The sequence below is a fragment of the Protobothrops mucrosquamatus genome, unplaced genomic scaffold, assembly GCF_001527695.2.
Source record: "Protobothrops mucrosquamatus isolate PMUCROS unplaced genomic scaffold, P.Mucros_1.0 scaffold346, whole genome shotgun sequence".
Classification (NCBI taxonomy): Eukaryota; Metazoa; Chordata; class Lepidosauria; order Squamata; family Viperidae; genus Protobothrops; species Protobothrops mucrosquamatus.
In genome coordinates this window covers 161,613-182,748 of record NW_015386683.1, presented here as the reverse complement: position 1 = coordinate 182,748, position 21,136 = coordinate 161,613, and the positions used below count along the sequence as shown (strand labels likewise).

The following is a 21,136-nucleotide window of genomic DNA, read 5'->3' as shown; positions in this document are numbered from 1 at the left end:
AAAAACAATAATTCTGAGACTTCTTAACACATCCTTCGCCCTCTCGTGTGTAAAAACCTATACAGGGCCACAAAAACACTGCTTTTGAAACCGGCAAAGCTGCACCAAAGGGCGAGTGGCCGCCCCTCGAGGCGCCTCCAAGATATGACGTGTTTTCCTTAGCCCGCCCCCGCCCACCAACTCTCTAAGCCAGCAATGGCGGAAGAAAAAAAAGAACCACACCGGCCACCCGCCTAGACATACAACGGCAGCATTCGGTTTCGCCTCCCACTAAGTTCTAAGTTCTGTTATGGCAACCCTCTTCGGGAGCGCCTTAAACAAAAAACACAAAATGTCAGCCTCTTTGTGGGCCTCCCTAGGAAGAGGACTCTATGGCCCCGGCCGAGAGCATGCGTTATATAAAGAAGCAGGTCAGTGAAGTGCTATTGAAAAAAAAGCTTCTGAAAAAAAAATTGTCCCGCGCATGCGTAGAAAAGCCATCTCGAGTCTGGAACTGTTGAGAGAATAAAAACGGCCTAAACGCACCCGTCAGTTCGAAAGAAGCCAACGCATGCGTGCAGTTTTAAACTCGCGCAAGCAACCGCGGGAGGAACTTTTCTACCGCGCCTGCGCGAGGGCACCCTCGTCTTCTCTTTGTTGGGCTTCGGGGGGTTGGGCGCCATTTTGCGCGGCGGCTGAGTGGAGGCGCTGATTGGGTTTCGGGGACCGGTGGCGGAGCCAATCAGAGCGGGACCCGAACCGGGGGAGCAAGGCACGGTGAGTTCGAGCAGCCAATATGGAGCCCCCGAGCGCCGGCCCAAGAGCCGGGATTGGCGGGGCCGAGTGGCCAGTCAGAAGGCCGCGCGCGGGCTAGGGCTGGGCGAGCGCTGGGGCAGCGAGTGGCTGTGGCCCGTTGGCGCCCGGAACCCGCATCGAAATGGGATGGGTGACTGACGTGGGAACGGGGATGTCACTGGGGCAAATGCGAGTAGGGTTAACTAGTCCCGTCTTGCTCGGCCCGGTCCCCGCGGGACCGCCGGAGGACCTTCGGAGATGCCTTTCTGTGGCCTTCGCTGGATGAAGGAAACGAGGGAAAGCCCATGGGGCGTTTCCTCCGGTTGCTTCACAGGGCGGCTTTCAGTGGCCTGTGTAAGGGGCTCGCCATCCTGGGTTTGGCGGCCGCTGGCCCTGGAGGTCAGTTTCGCTCGCACGCCTTTCAGAGCACGGACTGTAACCGAACGCCGCGGGGCTCAGAGCTCTGCGTTTCTCCGTCAGCCCCTCTGCCAAATTTTTGCCTCTAAAAAATTAGCCTTTGATCAAGGCCGATGTTGTAGCCGAGAAGGCCTCTTCATAGCTGCTTTTTCCCATGTCAAAAAACAAAAGGGTTTTCCCTTACATATCATGTTACAATTATGCAAAAATAATCTGCTTCAGATGAAAGCCACTGCTGCTTATTCCCGGTGTAGGCTGCTCACGTAGTACAAATGTACATTGCATAGGCTGACCGGTAACCCGAAAGAGGAGGAGCCTTTCAATAAACGGTGGAGTTAAGGCATGTTTTTCTTCTGTCATGTTAGAATAACCATGTGGTGATAGATTCTTCTTTTGTGTGTCTGAAATCTTTTAATGTACTTCCTGTACAACATGATTTAGTGGCTTATGACAAAGAGAGATACTATATAGGAATTCTTAAATTCAATGTTGGGGAATAACATTGGTTTGGTTTTTTGGTTTCATTATATTCTGTGTTTATATATTATATCATTGAACATAAAATCTTACAGAGACCATGCTTTGTGGCCCGGTCTAGAATTTGCAGAAAAGGAATCGGTTGTATTACTGGCTGCTTTCTTTAAAAAAAGGATATTAAAATAACTACTGTTTATATGCAAGTAAGCTTAAAATGTAGTTAAAATAGAAAAAGAAAGGTGATATTTCAAATGTAAGGCTAAAGTATGTTAATTTTCAATTGACAAATGTGCATCATTTTTCTGCTGAAAACAAAAAGTGTAGAATTTAGTAATGACAGAATAACAGTTGGAAGGGACCTTGGAGGTCTTCCAGTCCAACCCCCTGCTCAAGCAGGAAACCCTATACCATTTCAGACAAATAGTAGTCCAATCTTTTTTTTAAAAAACCTCTAGTGTTGGAGCACCCACAACTTTTGGAGGCAAATTGTTCCACTGTTTAATACAAAATCTCACAATCATATAGCCTGCTTGCTTCCTCTTTGGCCTCACAACTGAATCTAGAACAGTGGTTCTCAACCTTTTTAATGCTGCGACCCCCCAACCGGTCGTAAGTCGAGGACTAAACCGGTCATAAGTCGAGGACTAAACCGGTCGTAAGTCGAGGACTACCCAACTGGTCGTAAGTCGAGGACTTTCCCTGCCCAGGAGCGCCACGCATGCGTGGTTCTGCCCCCTGCGCCGGCTGAGGCATAGCTGGCAAGCGGCAGAGACGGAGCAGGCCGACCACCAGCTGGCCCAGCCCAAGGGAGGTAAGGCACCTGCTGGAAAAGGGGGAAAAAATGGTGGACAAAAAAAATGGCGGACAGCCTTGCTTGGCGACCCCCATGAAATGGTTGATCGACCCCAAATGGGGTCCCGACCCACAGGTTGAGAACCACTGATCTAGAAGGAAGTCAGACCCATTACTTCTGATTTAAGCTTATCAGTAGGATTTGCTGAAACCCTGTGTCCTGTACAATACATTTGATGAAAAACAATTTCAGTTTCTTGACTAAATTAACACTGGCAGTGTCCTGCAGAATTAATCAGAAGATGTGAATATTTGAATGTTTACCTAAACCCTGTGCACTCTTAAATTCTCAAGAGGATCAGCAAGGTATAAATTGAAAAATAAATGCAGTAATTCTTATAGTAAAAAAAATGCTTGGTAAATGGGAGGAGAGAATCCTCCCTCCCAGAACTTCTAGAGCAGCGGTTCTCAACCTATGGGTCGCGACCCCATTTGGGGTTGATCAACCATTTCACGGGGGTCGCCAAGCAAGGCTGTCTGCCATTTTTTTCCCCTTTTCCGGCAGGTGCCTTACCTCCCTTGAGCTGGGCCAGCTGGTGGTTGGCCTGCTCCGTCTCTGCCGCTTGCCAGCTACGCCTCAGCCGGCGCAGGGGGTGGAACCACGCATGCGTGGCGCTCCCGAGCAGGGAAAGTCCTCAACTTACGACCGGCTGGGTAGTCCTCGACTTACGACCGGTTTAGTCCTCGACTTATGACCGGTTTAGTCCTTGACTTACAACCGGTTGGGGTCATGGCATTAAAAAGGTTGAGAACCACTGTTCTAGAGACCCAGAACTTTAATCCAGTCATATGTACCTAATGCCACCAGTAAGTTTGCCTTTTGAAACTGCTTCAGCTGGAAATTCTTCCTTTGTTTCCCAATTTCTATCATTTTACTATATTGCAGTTGGGCCCACTTCATTATTTTAGGGTTCCCAGATAACTTGTACTCAATACACACTGACAATAATGTTCTATGTTTTCTTTTAGGTTTCTGATTGAAGATTGGATAAAGAATTAATACAGGAAACTATGGAGCAGTACACTACAAACAGCAGTAGCTCAGCAGAACAGATAGTTGTACAGGCTGGACAAATACAGCAACAGGTATGACAGTTACTTGTAATTCAGATTTCAGTATGTTGGTTCTTAACAGTTTTAAGTGCCCAGAAAAATAGGTACTTCCATACTGATTGGTAGAGCTGTGCAAAATATTGGGTTACCCTTTTTTGCTGCAAAAGAAGCATCACTCCTTCAAGTGTAAAAACAATCATGCTCCCTCCCCAATGTCTTTGCCCATATATGTGCACAGAGAGTACTTCTGCCAGAATTTTTGCCAAAATGAATTATACTTCCATGTGGTTTGCATAGCCCTACAAGGGCACATTTAATCTTTATACATTAAAGCATAATTATGAAAAATAAATCGTATCTTGGCCAGCTCTAACACTAACGTAATGATTTGTTTTATTTGTGGGTGATGTCAATATAAAATAATGTAATACTTCATTACAGTACTACCTACAAAGTTAAAGATCTCTTTGATTAATCTAAATAAGGTTATGCTTATCGTACTGTTTTTCTTTGATATCTTGTCTATGTTTCTTAAATTTCAATGCTTTTTTCTGAGAGAAATCACAGTGTAAGGCCTACACTGATTTAGGCACAATGCAATATCAATGTGTTCATATTTCTTCCCTTCAGAAGCCACAAGTCAGCCATCTGTTTCTTTTCTGTCCTTATTTAGAGCTTCCAAACTTTGCACTGAGTAAGGGTGTACTTTGCTCCTTTTTGACCAGAGAATAATATGCAGATGAAACATTGGTAGGCCACCACATTTGAAATGGATTCACGCATTCCTCCTTGTAGGGCCTGTTGTCTCTTCTGGCAGTTTTTTTTTTTAATCTTGTGTTGAGCATTTCCTTTCCTCCTGCCAAATTTCAAGCTCTTCCTGTTCCTGTTCCCAGCAGCAGGGTGGTGTGACTGCTGTCCAGTTGCAGACTGAGGCTCAGGTGGCATCTGCCTCAGGCCAGCAAGTTCAGACCCTCCAGGTAGTGGTGATCTATCTGTTGTTTTTGTGTGAGCATTGCATGAATCACACCATCACTGCATGTTCAATGCTGTGTTTGCACTGGGGCTTCAAATGGAAACAGAAAAATAGTGGCAGTTTTAATTATAAGTAACATCTCATGTCCTTAAACGGGATAGAATAAGCTTCTCAACCAATTCTCATGCTGGCTGTGAATCAAAGGAGTTACAGTTCAATGTATGGATGATAGTTCATTCTAACTGTAGCAGATAACAGTCCAATTAACAAAAATGTTGGAATGGATTATCCAGTTAAAAATGCATGCCGCAAACTGACTTATCTGAAACTTCTATTACTACAGATTGAAAAAATAGGGATAATATGCTGGGGCTTGCCACTCTTCAAAAAGTCTTTTTAATAAAGAACACTTAAAATTATCTATTTGAGGGGTTGTTTTCCCTTTTACCAGTGAGATTTGCAAAAAAGGAAATTTTTTTTGAGAGATTTAGTTAATAGATTACGTTTAGGACAAAAATCAATAATATATGTTAGCTTAAAATATTAAAATACTGGAGAAGAAAGATTTCAAATCCTGATTTGTGTACTTGTGAAATAGTAAATGTCATGTGAAGACTCTTATCATTTATTAAATAAGACAAGACTACTATTTCCGTTTCCTCTGCCCTTTTTAAGGATTAGTGTTATAAAGCACATTAACATCCATCTTATAATATCATCAAAGGTATCTTTTTTCTTATTTAGATTTTTTTTTTGTTTTCAAAATATTCAATATTTTATTACATCTAAGAAATAATAAAATAAAGTTGATAAAGTGTATTTGCATTATATTGACTTACTCTGAATTTTACACTGTTCCTTTTAGCTCTTCTATTTCTTGTTTTGTTAGCCTTTTCCAGCCTAGAATTATCCATGTGTTCAATTTCAAATCCATAATCACTTTGGTAATCATGAAAATTAAAACCCAGTATTCTGAAAGAGTTTTTATTTAGCTTGGCCTAAGCTCCATAGAAAACCTTCAGAAGACATTTATATTTTATGTTCTTCTTGGACTTTCCTTTCAGTTCCCAAATATGTCTGAGTTAGTTACAAGTGCACATATAGGTAGACCTTGACTTATGACCACAATTGAGCCCAAAATTTGTGTTGCTAAGCAAGATAGATATTAAGTGAATTTTGCCCCATTTTATGACCTTTCTTGCAACAGATGTTAAGTGAATCACTGCAGTTGTTAAGCTAATAATATGATTGTTAACTGAATCTGGCTTCCCATTGACGTTGCTTGTCAGAAGGTCGCAAAAGGTGATCACAGGACCCTGGGACACTGCAACTGTCATAAATACATGCCAGTTGCCAAGCATCCAAATTTTGAAAACATGACCATGGGGATGCTGTTGGTTGTAAGTGTGAAAAATCATCATAAATCACTCTTTTCAGTGCCATTGTAACTTCGAACAGTTACTAAACAAATGGTTGTAAGTCAAGCACTACCTGTATTCATAAAATATTTGAGTTTCATGAAATTCAGGAGCCTCTCTTTGAAAGATGCTGCTACTTCTTGGTTCCTTGTATTAATAGATCATATAGTGCGCAATACTTTGGAGTCAGTCTTAGAAAAACATCTGGCTGCTTTGCAAATAGGTGGTCTGTTTGTATCCTGTGCACTCCAAGGCATGTTCTTGAGATCAGATCCAAGAGTTGAACAGACATAATAGGCAATATACATTATATTCTTATCTCTCACACTTTTTTAAGAATCTTGAGAATGGAAAGTTGTTTCAGAAACATACCCTTATAGCACATATGTCAATTTTATGTAATTTACATCTAAAAGAGATGAAGGACATTGTTTTGATTCTTATTCAGATCTCATAATTTTAAGCATCTGTTTTAAAATTAATGCTACCTGAACGAAGTCTCAATCTGTGTGAAATATTTGGAAGTCTCTGTGTGTAACTAGCAAATGTCTAGCACCTCTGTTCTAATGCATGTCATGACACAAACACTCTGGGATCACAATTTCTGTTGCTAAGTAAGTTGTGCTCAAATTTGTGTCCTTTTTTGCCTTGGCTGCTAAGTGAATTATTGCAGTTGTTAACTGAATCACGGGCTCATTAAGCAAATTTGATTTCCTCCATTGACTTTGCTTATCGGAAGCCTGCTGGGAAGATCACAAATGGCAATTACATGCCCCTGCACAGTGACGGTCATAAGTCAGATTTTTCAGTGCCATTGTAACTTGAAATGATAGAAATTGTTATATGTTCAGGACTAGCTATATGTTGTTGAGAAACAGGTTATGGGACTGTACCCTGTGATTTTCAAGGTCATTTCCCTTCTCTTTCTCCTCAATTAAGAATGGCCTTCTAGTTGTTAGCCATTTTTCACTTTCTGATGCTTCCAAAACCTTGGTCTACTAACCTCAAGCGTGGATTTGTCAAATGATTTTAGTCAGAATCCATGGAGCGCAATTTGCTTGACCCATGTACTTTCCTATTGTGACTCTTATTGTTGTCCCAAAACTTGTCCCAAATGTTAAGGTCTCTTTGTCAGGCTTTTCATTATTTGTAGTCAGTCCTTTCCTACTTTCAAGAATTTTGTAGAATTAATATTGATTTGCTCTAAACTGCAAGTTCTGTTGAAATTAAATTATTTGATTGTCCTGTTGCTTGATCTTCTCTATAGGAGCATGACTCTTTGTTTCAGTTGCTCTGTAGCCTCTGTGGTTTTCCTGATTGTGCTTCATAAACAGATTTGCTTCGATTTTCTTATTTTTCAAGTTTCCTTGTCTCAAATTCTTCAAATTGCTCAAATATATGCAAATTTCTTTATCTTTAATTCCCGTCACATTTTATATTTTGTTCTTTCTTAATAATATCATTCCTTCATATTTTTATATATTTACATTTCCTATTATTCCTTCATACTTTTATATTATTATGCTTGGTCACATAGTCATCAGATATTTAGACTTGAATTGACATTTGTATTCACCTATCCAGTCCTTTTCAAGGACCTGGAATAGGCAGATGTTATTTTTCATGGTATATTATGACGATCATTTTCTGCAGAATTTCTATATAGGAAAAGTTTGGTGCCTGAAGCTAGTTGCTTATCTGAGCTTGTGTTTCATTGTGGTTCTTTTCTTTTCCCATTCTTTAGGTCCAGGGTCAGCCACTGATGGTACAAGTGAGTGGAGGCCAGCTAATCACATCAACTGGTCAACCAATTATGGTACAGGCTGTACCTGGAAGCCAAGGTCAAACTATTATGCAAGTTCCGGTTTCAGGATCACAAGGACTTCAGCAGGTCAGCATGCTCAAATGATATACAAATTAGTGTTATGTGATGCAGTGATTCTATTAAAACGTTTATCAATCAAATCAGTTTTCCAAAATCAATTTAAAGACTAAATCATCAAATTACTAGCTTCAGATTGACTCAGTAATTTGGAAAAGGTTCTGTGCTAGCATTTTCACTAATTAATTTGAAGGATCAAATTAATTTAAATCAGGTCAAATGAATCCATACATTTCTAGATAAACCAGCTCTGTCTAGGAAAATACAAGGAAGCTCAAACTGAAATATAAAGGGAGGCAACCATAACTTGTTGCTTGCCCTCGTCAACTGGAATTTAAAGATGCAATATGTTTGAATAGACAGGAACTTGTCTATGTTCTTTTTGCTGATAAATGTAAATTATTTCAGTAAATTAGTTTAATTTAATTTAATACTTTTTTTAAAAAGTATTACATTTCTGTGAAGAAATTTCTTGCATTTTTACTCTGTGAAATAAAAAAAATTGTGTCAAACAAGAACATCGATTTCAGAGGAAGAAATATTTACCATTTTTATTGCAATGAAGGTAGGCCTTGCTTAACAACCAGTTGTTTACAGACCCTTCAAAGTTTTGACAATCCCCTCAAAAGTACTTGTAACCTAGTTCCACAGTTCTCATGGCAGCATATATGTGACTGCATTTCAGGCCCTTGGCAACGCGCTACACTTTTACAGCCAGTTGCAGTGTTCCTCGGTCATGCTTACAACTGCCGTATTTGTTAATGACCATCACAAAAAAGGTTATAAAATTTGTTTGGTCAAGTGGATGCCTTAACTTATGACTGTAATGACTTATGATGGACAATCCAGGCTCCGTTACAGTTGTAAGTAAAGGACTACTTATAGGGCCTCTCAATTTAATCCAATTGATGCTTCCCAAAATAATTAGTACTGATGGCTGATCTGTGATTCTCCAGATGTTGCTAGACTGCTTAGTTGTATCACTTGTGTTATTTGCCTAGCCTTCCTCTTTGAAGGAAATGCCATATAAAAATAAATATAATGTGCTGCTTGAGAATGATGAAATTCCAACCTCGTTTTGTAACCCTCGTTACAAAATCAGTGTAATGTTGTTATTACTTGGAGTCATATTGAACATTGTACAAGAATGCTCCCCTACTTGATGAAGAAGAGCTAATACTATATTTTTGAACACTTCTTGCTTCATATTCTTTTGAATTTGTAAAGAAAGAGTTGCAAAGCGTTTTTTCCCTATCCTTATTTTTTAATACTGTAGAAAATATGTATAGTGATACAACATTGTTTTAGCCTTGCTTTTGTTATGTAATATGAATAATTTTGGCCCTAGTTTTTTGTTTGATTAACAAATCACATCAGAATAATCAATTTAAACCATGATTAGGAATAGTAGTTAACAGCATCTTACTGTATTTTATATGTCCACAGATTCAGTTGGTCCAGCCTGGTCAGATTCAGATTCAAGGTGGACAAGCGGTACAAGTTCAGGGCCAGCAGGGCCAGACACAGCAGATCATCATCCAGCAGCCACAGACAGCAGTAACAGCTGGCCAAACACAGGTAGCATATTAAAAAGGGGAAGAAGTTGGAGAGGGGTTCAACTAAAGGGAGGAAGGGCAATGGAAATGCAGAGAAATTGATTTTGGCATAGTGTTTTATATGAAGCCATGGGAAATCCCAAGTTATAATAGTTTTATGTTGCTTCCTGTTTTAATTTTGTGTGGTGCTTGCTTCTGCAGACCCAGCCACAGATTGCAGTCCAAGGACAACAGGTAGCTCAGACAGCAGAAGGTCAGACAATTGTCTATCAACCAGTTAATGCTGATGGAACAATTCTTCAACAAGGTAGGAATTCTACGTGCTACAACCATTTTCTAAGAAATATCAACTGTTTCAGAATTACATTCATTTTTTAAAAAAAATTATGGAACATGAGTAGGTGGCTAATAAGTTCCATATAGTCCTTGACAGCCTCTTGTGCTCTCTACAATGTGCCCTTTAACAAGAGCTGTTCTGGTAGTTTTCTAGTCTCCAGCTAGAGGACGTACTAGAGAGTGCTCCCATCCCCAGAGCACCAGTGTTTTCATACTGACATCTGATTTACATATTGTTTTCTGATCACCTCAGAGCTATACTGTTCTCTTTCCTTCACTTTCGTGTTTTACTAGACATACTTTCTTAGAGATATATATATATGCATTCCCAGAAACCTGCCAGTCTAACGTAGATATGCAGGCCTGTGATTATTTTTAATCTCACTTAGTCAGAATTGTAGGATATTGGTATAAGCAGTTATGAGCTTTCTAGAGTGATGGACTGACATGGCCATTACTAATGGTGAAGTGCTATTTGCTATGGTGCTTGGATTTCAGGCATGAAACTGTTGGTTTCCTGAAAAGTACATTTCTTTTTTGAAATGTCAACTGATCATTCTAGAATTCCAGCAAGAATACTAGGTTCAACGAATCCATGTATATGCAACTTGGAAATTACATTTCACTTTCTAAACATGCAATATGTATTAAAATATTTTATTTGTTTATCAAATTTGAACACCCCCCATCTCACTATCCAAATGACTGAGGGATTTACAGATGCATTTTCACGGACTGTAGGGATAAAAGTGTTGGTTTTTGTTTCTGTTTTTTTAAAATACAATTTAGGAGTACCTACTGTATTGTTAAAAATTATTTGTTATAGAGGTTGGAGACTAAGTTATACTCAGCAAGGATAAATATACAGTAGAAATCTTGGGCACTATTATATATGCAGTTTAATACCTAAAGTAAAATATTTAAAATGCATCAAATGTATTAAAATACATGTACATATACGTTGTAAATGTACAAATGTATTAAAATTAAAATTAATTAAATTACATTTGTAGCAAGTAAATGCAAGATCCATCCATATTTTATAAGGTGTTATACAGAAACTTTTAAAGACTCCTCATTGACCGTTAGGAGGTGCTGCTTAGCACTTCTCCTTCCCATAATTTCCAAATGTCATGTGGCATGGTTTATTTTATTTTTACTGAGTGGTCTTGTGTGTCAACATGTTTCACTGATATTCCTGACAACACAACAGAAGTACACAATGAGCCATTCACCATATACCAAATAAAATTAAATTAAAACCTCCACAGCAGCACACAAACCAGTTTATTAACATTATTCTTAAAAATATAACTGGAGCCTTTATGCCACAGCTGAAGAAATAGTATCTTGTAATGAACATCAAAAGTTTTTTATTAGCTTCTAGAAAATGATAAGCAGTGGAGCAACTTTAATTTCTGAGGAGAAACTTTCTGCTATGCTAAAGTAAATGAATCCATTTACCAAGATTTCTGTAATACAGCTCCCCCTTTTCTCCGCTATCTATAAATTTGGTTAATAAACTATGAATCCAGCTGACTTGGTTGTAAGTGGCTATTTAGGGGCTTGATATTAATCTGGACAACTGGATACGTTTACTTCAGCATCTGTTTAGCTCTGACTTTAATGTAGGATTCCTTGATCCTCTCACTAATGGCTTGTGGATGATGTGAGAAGGTAGCTGCCGATTTTTTTTCTGATAAAGGAGGCATGCAAAATGTTCCACATGTAATATTTTGCAAACTGCACCACTTGTCCAAATTTTGAGAAGTCCTTTACATCTGCTTTGTTTCACTGAATTAGATCTAACTCAGACTTCCTTTATGATTTTTGGATTGAAATTGTTCTTCAGATTCAGTTCTGAATCTGTGAATTTATTTAAGCCTATATAAAACCTAGTGGACATTATTATACCTTTCTGGAATGATACAGTTCAATTAGCAACAAGTGAAAAGTAAGGTATCTCTTGTATTTATTGCCTTAACAACAAGGTATTTAGCAGAAATCTTGAATTTCATGCTGATTCAGCTCTGTTTAGAAATACATGCATAACTCTCATTTCAGATTTCAGTAAAAAAAATCTTATTTAAAAAACATCCACAAGCATGACTCAAAATGAGGGAATAACATTTGAAATTGTTCCTTATTTTTTATGTGTTCTGTTCTGTTTAAAGTTACAGTCCCTGTTACAGGCATGATCACCATCCCAGCAGCCAGTTTGGCTGGAGCACAGATTGTTCAGACTGGAGCCAACACCAATACAACTAGCAGTGGACAAGGGACAGTAACAGTGACTCTGCCTGTTGCTGGAAATGTGGTTAACTCTGGTGGAATGGTCATGGTGTGTATTGCATTTCTATACTCCCCCTTCTATTATTGTGTATTATTGTATACCACAAATGGGCAAACTTTGGGGCCTCCAGGAACATTGCCTATTTTTTCTCATGGCTTTTCTTCCAGCAAAGTTGCTTAACAATCACTAATTTTCCTCAACCTTGCCAGCAGGAGAAACAAATAAATAAAATGTATAGTACCATCATTGAACAGGAAAGTACCATACAAGCCCATCCACAGATATACTGATCTTCAAATTTTTAACCAAAATATCATGAAAATTGTGCAATCCATAGATAACACCAACCCATATTTTTCATTATATTTTGGTTGGAAATGTGAAGCTTGGCTTATCGGTGTATGAACTTACATGTGATGAGTGCATATGAGAAATGCAGTACTGTGGAAAAGTAGTATGGTAGATAGTTGGCTAAATCCATCCATTTTGGCACCTCAAATTATCCATGAGTATATAGAATAATGAAATTTCCCTCCACCCTAATGATGGGATGTTTTATTATTATGTATGATACTGTATATGTGAATGAGAGCTTTTAAATGATTGCAAAGCCCCTTCTCAGAAACATTCATGAGCCACAGGACCAAAAAGGTTGCCAGCTTGATTTATAAATTAGACCATTCCTTTTTAATTTGATATCCATTTTCTTTATTTTATTTTTAAAGAAATTTGCTTTGATTTTGCATATTTAGAAGATAGTTGATGTAATAGAAATATTCAAACTACAGATGCTTTTATATTAATTTCTATGAGATTTGCTGCAGAATTTTGAGAATATTTTTTCAGGAAGTGACTTGAATTCTAGGAGTCGGTTGTGTTCATTTTCCACTCCTACCTTGTCTTTCTGTGCCTCTTGGTGAGCTATAGTTTAATCAGTGCATTTCTCTGCTTTGATGTAGATGGTGCCAGGTGCTGGATCAGTGCCAGCTATCCAAAGGATACCTTTGCCTGGGGCTGAGATGTTGGAGGAAGAGCCTCTGTACGTGAATGCAAAACAGTATCACCGGATTCTGAAGAGAAGACAAGCAAGAGCCAAGTTAGAAGCAGAAGGAAAAATACCTAAAGAGAGACGGGTGAGATTATCAGTTGCTATTATAATTCATGAGATGCAGAAGATAAATAGCTATATATCATTACAATTGCTCAGTAACATCCATCTGTAGAAGTCTTTTCCCAATCATTATAATGAACCATATGGGACTCAGAAGGATACCATATTTACAGTATAAACTAATTATTTTGTTTAATGAATAGAAATAGATTATTGGTTTTCAAAGTCTTCCTTGGCAAGTCACTAGAAGTAGATTGCCTATGTTTTTAGGCATAAAAGTTTCATACATTTTAATGAGTTAAAATAAATTTTAGCTAAAAATTACAGAAAAAGTTCTTAGCCGATCATAGAAGGATGAGAGAAGATGCATATAATTGTACATGTGGAATACAATGCACTTTCAGAAGGAGTTCGACACGTTAATACTTATGCCTTGTTTAGGACAGTGATAAGATTTGTTTAGGACAGCAGTACAAATTTTGGTTACCTCTTAAGAAATAGTGACAACTCAATAAATGAGCAAGATATAGAAATGAATCAGTTATCCTGGATAAAGAAGTAAGCAGTCTTTGCAACTTTAATTGTGGAGGCTTGGTTATTATATAAGGGATAGTTACATAATACAAAGTGACTCCATAAACAAAGAGAGATGGGTTCTGAACATTAAAAGGATAAAGCTCAAAATTATTAGCCATATAACAGTTTCCATATGATTTGTATTCCTTCCATTCTTTTTTGTGTCTCCTGTAATCTTTCTAGCCAAACAAATAACTTACCCCCAAATATCATTCTTTTTCTCAGATCTTTGAGCAGTTTTCTCTCCTTTATTCTTTCTCCAAGGGGGCCCCCAGGTATTAGAATTAGATAAAATGCCTCAGTAGTCAAATATTGAAAGAAGGGAAGAAGCTCTACAGACAAGCCCATACTTACTTTTTCACTTTTACGCCCTCTGGGTTAACTTACATGTCACTCCAAATACTGTTTTAGTTGAAGTAATATTTAGCAGTTACTCCAGTTAGATTCCAGGCCCTAGATCTCTGGGTATCTACTTACAAAGGCAGCCTATATAAGTCTTCAGGCCCTAACTTTTCTGTTCGATGATTTGTGTGGGGAATAAGTGCACATTTGTTAAAAAGATGGCAGTTCCCAGATATTCCTTCTTTTTTATCTTGAGAGCTAGAAGAAAAAAAAGGCAGCCATAAGAAATATGTAACAGTTACCTTTATTTTAAAGAGGAATTCAGTTTGATCAAAAAAATTGAATGTTGATATAGTTGGATGGTTTGATATATATTTGATCCCTAAACATTGTGTTTTTCTTTATGAAGCATCAGATGGTTCCATTACTGCAAAGGCAATGTCAGATAGTATATACATTATAAAGGCCAAATGGGCTTTTGTTTTTACTTCTTGATATCAATCCAGCCTAGTTGTAAAAAAATGCTAGTTAAAATGACTAGAATAAGTTAATTGCAACTCACGTTTTTTAGGTCTGTGGGGCCTCAATATTACATTTTGGGAAAATTTCTTCTTTCAAGCTAGATGGTACTGAGGATTTTTCCTTTCCCTTCCTTTTTAGCCTTAGCATTATTTCAGCCTTTTCTGCCCCTAGTCTTTACTTAATGAAAATGGACGGATGGCTGGCTGAATGGATATGTGTTCTAGCATTACATAAAGTGTGCTTTCATCTCTACAATTTTGTAATTGTATATACAGAAATATCTTCATGAATCCCGACATCGACATGCGATGGCAAGGAAACGAGGAGAAGGGGGACGCTTCTTTTCTCCAAAAGAAAAAGATATGCAGGTAAATGAAATATTTATTTAAATTGATTTTCATGGGTTGGTGCTTCCAATTTACCATTTTAGCATTTACCAGAAATAAATTCTGAATTCTTGTTACTTATTTTTCATTTTACAAAGCATGCAAACTTGGTTCACTTTGACATTTTCACCTAGCTCAGTTTTTAAAAAACTATGGAACACTTAAGTAATACATCTCAGAAAACAGTAATCTCCAGGTGAGTGGGGGAGCACACTTTAATTTTCTTATACATGTTTAAATTCTTAAATAAAAATAAAGTTTATACTGTTAGTACATTTTAGTATATGTAGTTTCAAAAGCCATGCCACTGTTATTTATTTAGCATCTGCTTTTGACAGAAATCTTACTTAATTGTGGGGATAATCTGATTTGCTTTGTTTTATAGAGTAAAAAAATTACAGTTATTCACAGTGTAATTCTGCTAATTTATTTTTATGTACATATTTTAAAATTTACATTAGAAATGATAAACACTATTTGTTTCTGAACTTTGAGAGTTTGGATGGTCTTAAAGCATCAGGGACAGGCATAAACAAATAGGTTTTTTTCACATCTGAAGCCAATACTTCATGTTTCAGGAGTTTGACTGAACCATTTTTGGTAGGTCTGGGCAATCCATAACAAATCTAAAGAGATCTTAAAAGGTGAGCAAGGCAGGGCATCTCATCCCTGTCTCCCCTTCTTCTTTGTATGACTTACATGTTCTCCCACTGATCTTTCCAGGACTTTCAGTTCCTCCCCTCCCCTTAGCCTTCAACTTCAAGAGTGACAAGTTCAAAAGTGACTGTTCCATCCACAGGACATTGTGCCCCCTGCTCATTGGGTTTAATTATGTTGAGTAGACTTAGGAATGTTGGAGGATGTCAGCAGTCACTCTCTGAAATAACTGTTCATATTATATCTTATGATCTAGAAAGATTGTGGTACTTCTGATCATACTCATTCATAAGAGAGATTGCAGGTACAGAAGACCCGGTTCTAGCAAATTATTGCATTTCCTATTTTGCTTGAAAAGCTGTTTTTCATGATATTTTCAGAATAGCAAACAAGTAATGCCTTCTTTTTTGAGAAATAAAACCCTTAATTTAAATATATACCTTCATAATAAGCCATTCTTCAGTCTGACACCATAACCTCCTTAGCGAGTTTTCTGCAAAACACTGATACTGCCGCCTTTCCCATATTTCATAATTCAGAAGCAAATTAGAATTATCCATTGAAGGATGTTGCCTTATGTGCAGGAATCTAAAGAACAAGCCTGCCCTTCTAGTTAATTAGAAGGACAAGGCTGGAGACATTGCAGCTGACTAAACAAATGTATTGCAGCATAGTGTCATCTCTGTATATAATATTATTTAAATAAACATCATAGTACCCTAAGGGAGAATCTAAGAGGAGCAGAATCTATCCTGGGCAGTTGGAGACAAATGCTGCCTACATTCTGCCGAATAGCCATCCTTAAACATTCAATACTGTATCCTACCTTGCTAGATGTTGAAATATATACTATCCAAATAGTAAGCTAAGAACTAGCTGTATTAGTATGAGTACCACATTCCAAGTAGAAACTAATAAATCCATCTCCAGATAAGTCTCCTCTCCTTGAAGCAAAATTCTGTCATTCCTGATTTGTACTATAGCAACATGTCTACCTTTAAATAAGACGTGGCTCTTGCTTGTGTTTAAATATTATGAAGTAGATGTAGCTATTACAAAACCTTTTTTATATACCTATACAGGATCCTGGCCAGGCAAACGAAGAAGCTATGACACAGATGATTAGAGTATCCTAACAACCAACTAAATAACAAAACATCTGGACAAATACCTTGTGTCTCTGCAATTGTTCCCTCACCTTTCTATCAAATCAACTTCTGAATGGGAAAATTTGCTACATGCACAACCTTGTTCTTTTTCAGAACAAATAATACACTTGCAGTGAGTGATTTGTTTTAGGCTTTTCAATGCAGTGAATTCAATCAACTGAAGGTACTAATGGAGTGTCCATTCACCCTTCTCAGACCGGGGATTGAAAATCTGGCTCAAGAGGCCTTTAACATTCTTGGCAGGACAATGGCTCAGCTTGATAGCAATAGCAATAACTGACTTGTTAAAGGAAAACTATACCATTTGGAAACCATGGGGTTTGAACCACACAGAAATACTAATATTTGGAACAGCCAGAACTGATATGTTTATTTTCTCAGTGTGATTTTTTTGGTCTCTCACAGACTCAACTTTTTATTACGATTGTTATTACTTTCTAGCAGCATAACTTTCTATTGTTGAAGCATAATCTCTCATAAAATCTTGCCAAGGTGCTGAAAGTTGTCCTTGAAATACTGTCCATCATATATCTATCTGGGACAAAATTAATCTCATCTCAGGGAATGGCCATTGGGGGGAGGAGTATCTGATTTTATGGCTAGTAAAGTGTTTTGTAGCTGAATTGTGCTTTTGACAGTTAAAGTTCACTAACCTGCTCCCCTAGAAACTGATTGTGCAGGTTGTGAATGTCTGCAGTTATGCAAACTAGTCCTTTGCCTGGACCCATTGATTTTCTGTGATCAAAGGATAAGATGCATTACTGAATTATGAACATCAGACAGTATGTAAGGACCATATCACTCATCTAACCAAACTATAATAACTGTGTATCCTGTCAAAGTTCAGACTGCTTTGGATATGAAAATATAAACTCTCTTTTCAAATTTTACATATAATGCACTTTGTAAATCTAACAATTCAAAATCTATTTCCTGTTGTGAAGAGCTCTTTCTTCCCCTTGGTCCTGTCTATAACAGTTTTATGTTTTATTGTTACACAAAACTGCAAAACCATGATTGTTTTTTGCAGTCTCACTTGATCATTCAGATTTTGACATCAGATATGAGATTCATACTGGCACATATAGCTTTATTTCATTTGTGTATCTTCCATTACTTATTTTGGTAAATGCCGAGAGGTCTGCTTTTGTATGTTCATAGGCTTCTGTTCAGCCCTTCGGCTGCTCAGCAAATCTGAGAATGAAGGAATACTGGAGTAGGTCTGTTATGGAAAACAATGCTGCGTACAAAAAAAAAGTGGCCTGATAATTGACCAATACATTTTTAAAGGGGTCTTGTGATTTTGGAAGAAGTGGTTCCTTACTAAAAAAAAGTAGACATTGGTCCTCACTTAATTTTGTTGTAGCTTGGAGAAGTCTGCCTTCACAAAATTCCTTTTTTACTTGAAATAGAGAGTTCAAAAGTGAAAAAAAATCAAACAACTGGTATTTAATAGGCTGGTAAACCTTTGGAATTAGTTTTAAAAAATTTCAACTTGAAGTTGGGTGTGGACCAAATTTTAAGGAGTTGCTGATTATATGCAGTTCAGTGCTCTAACTTAAGCTCTTGGCAGCAAAGAGATTTGTTTCATTTGGTCCTATTTAAGTCTGCATTATAGCTTGTATATTTATAAATGTGTTTCCTTCTGTCTTTCTGATCTTTCCTTTATATTTTCAGTATACTGAGTATTTGATTATTGTCCTGTTTTTCAGCTGGATGCTTCAGCATGTAGCATTTCTCTTCACTGTTTTAAATAACAAATATCTGATTGGTATTTAAGTAATGGTATTAGTAAAGGAACAATAAATGCTTTGTGGGTAGGGAATGGATTTTCTTTTCTACTATTGCTGTATATTGGCCTTTTTACATCTTGTATCTTTCAGATGTATTAGGTCTATCACTCCTACAATTCCCATTGACAGTTCCCAAAGGCTATGCTTTCTGGGAATTCTTGGGATTGATCCCAAAATATCTGTAGAACATCAGATTGGGAGGTTGCTGTAAATATTAAAAGCACTGATGCATTTTGAAATAATGCTGAGCGAGGGGAAGATACTCTATTGTTTGGGTTAGGGATTTTTCTTCCCGTAAATTCCTCTTTTCAGCTGTCATTTTAATTCTGCATATTGGGTATTAAGAGGATCAAGGTTCTCCTAATTCTTATGTATATTTAAAGCATAACAATACATTTGCAACTTAAAACTATCTAGCCATTGCAACCTTTACATTTATTAAAAAAAAGAAACAAAAATGGTCTTTGTGATATCTGTATGTAGATGATGCAGAAAACTATTTAATTTTTAGTCTTTACAAAATTTCTAGTTAGTTTTTTTTTGTAATTGTGCAAATTACCTGATAGAATCTATTATTCCAATGGCTTAGATTTCATGTGTGTAAATTTATTTCAAACTATTTTTTAATCTTGGGAATCTCAAACTACAAGATGATGCAAAATGTTTTGTTTTCAAGCAAAAAGTAATATACCAAATGCAAACTCTTAATTAGAAGTGAAAAGACAGACCATGAAATGCTTAATTGGAAGTAGACTTAAGGATAAAGATGTAGTGGGTTTAAGGAAAGTGTGAATTCTTATTTTGAATTAGAAAGCACTGGAATGTTGAGCCTATATAAAGTGGCTTGAAGTGTAGGGAGGGAATAGGTAACCCCCAAGTGATGCTTTTTCCAAATTTTTGCATGTAAAAAAACTTTTTTTTTCTTTTTTGGGGGGGTTGTGAATGGAGCTGGGCATTGATATTTGTGAAATTGTAATGCAAAGTTTGTATATAGTTCAAAAGTTTATAATTTTTTATTCTGCATTTTGAAGTGTATTTTGTCTTTAATAGATACAACTGTAAGTACTGTGTACACTATTAAACCAATAAAATGTTTATAAAATATGTTGATTACTTTCATTGCACTCAAACCTTATCTGGAATGACAGAGATATTCAGCAGTTCTGAACAGCTAGAAGTATCCTTTAAAAGTTTGAAGTTGGTGAAACATTTTTTCAGCAGCAGGTTATAAAAGCTATGCATTTTCACTACATTTAAGTTTGATGCAAATTGATGTGTCCAGTAGTTACTTTCTTACCTGATTAAAGAACTGTCTTGCATTTTACTAGAACTCTGCTGATTCAGTCCTTTGTTCCGTAAACTTTCTATACTGAAATTTAAACTACAATTTGCTTTGGCTTTAAAGATAGCTTATAATTCCCCCCCCCCCATTTTGAATTGAATTCATGGACATTTGCATACATTAATCTGTAATCATCATTCTTGGGACATTTCTTAATCTTAATCACAGTTACAATTAAGATGATGACATCTGAGTGCTTAATAGTTTATGGAACACTTTTACATAGAAAAATGGCAAATTAGGACATTTTATACTGTACAGTATTCCAGAAATGTATTACATAGTTATTAGATAATTAAGTAGATATTAAGTAACAAAATGGCCAGGTTGGGCCTCTGCCACTTCTGTTGATCTGCAATATCTACTCAGAACAAAAGCTTCTTTTTAAAGCACAAGTACGGTATATCAAAACTTATATTTTTGAGGAGTTGTTAATACTGTAGTTCATCTATTAATATAGTTTCTGCTACTTTCAGCAACCTATTATTATTACGGAACTTGTATTTACTTGCGTCTCTAACTGCTTGAAAAATGCTACAATTATGCGGGTATAAGGATTTTATAAACTTTTGCAACCTAGCCTAATGTATCTCAAAAACCAAGATAATGCTTTTTTTAAAAAAAAATGTAAAAGTTATTGTATTATTGGATTTCAGCATTTTAAAAGGTTTGGTTTAAAAGTGAAGGGTTTGCTCATGGTTCAGCTTGGCATTCAGTATCTAACAAGTCATAGCAATGTCATAATGATGCACATATGTTACGATTCAAATGGTGGTTATGATGTACATGTTATTTGCTCCCTGGCCTCCCCAAATGCTGATAATGCCACTCAAATCTAGCATTTTTTTCTGAAATAATGCCATTTAAAAATGTGGCTCGTCTCCAACTTTTACTAAGATTATGAACCAGCAGAAGATATGCCTCTCAATCACTATAAATAAAATTAATGCTAGTGACATCAGTTCAAATATAATGGAAGGCAATGTTCTTTTATCAATACTGAGATAAGATTCAACTGGCAGTTCGTGTCAACATCCAGCACCTGTTGTGCTTTGAGGCCATAAAGTGCCTCAAATAAAATGAAATAAACGTGCCTCAAATAAAATAAAATTTTATTTTCTCTCATGCTTTTGGTGGATAATCAGAATGTACTTTCACTTGCAATTGTGTATCAGAGATTTCAGCCCGTTCTAAGCCTAGTACCAAA

At 37.0% G+C, this 21,136-nt stretch overlaps 1 protein-coding gene across 1 annotated transcript; it reads left to right on the top strand.

The window, feature by feature from the left end:
• The first annotated feature begins 733 nt into the window (after window positions 1–733).
• NFYA (nuclear transcription factor Y subunit alpha) lies at window positions 734–20,324 on the top strand. Its single transcript, XM_015815516.1, has 10 exons — window positions 734–756; window positions 3,490–3,606; window positions 4,467–4,550; window positions 7,709–7,855; window positions 9,293–9,424; window positions 9,604–9,709; window positions 11,913–12,079; window positions 12,991–13,164; window positions 14,858–14,950; window positions 16,708–20,324. The coding sequence occupies exons 2-10, from the start codon at window positions 3,532–3,534 to the stop codon at window positions 16,759–16,761; spliced, it is 1,032 nt and encodes a 343-aa protein (XP_015671002.1). The 5' UTR covers window positions 734–756; window positions 3,490–3,531; the 3' UTR covers window positions 16,762–20,324.
• The last annotated feature ends 812 nt before the right edge of the window (window positions 20,325–21,136 follow it).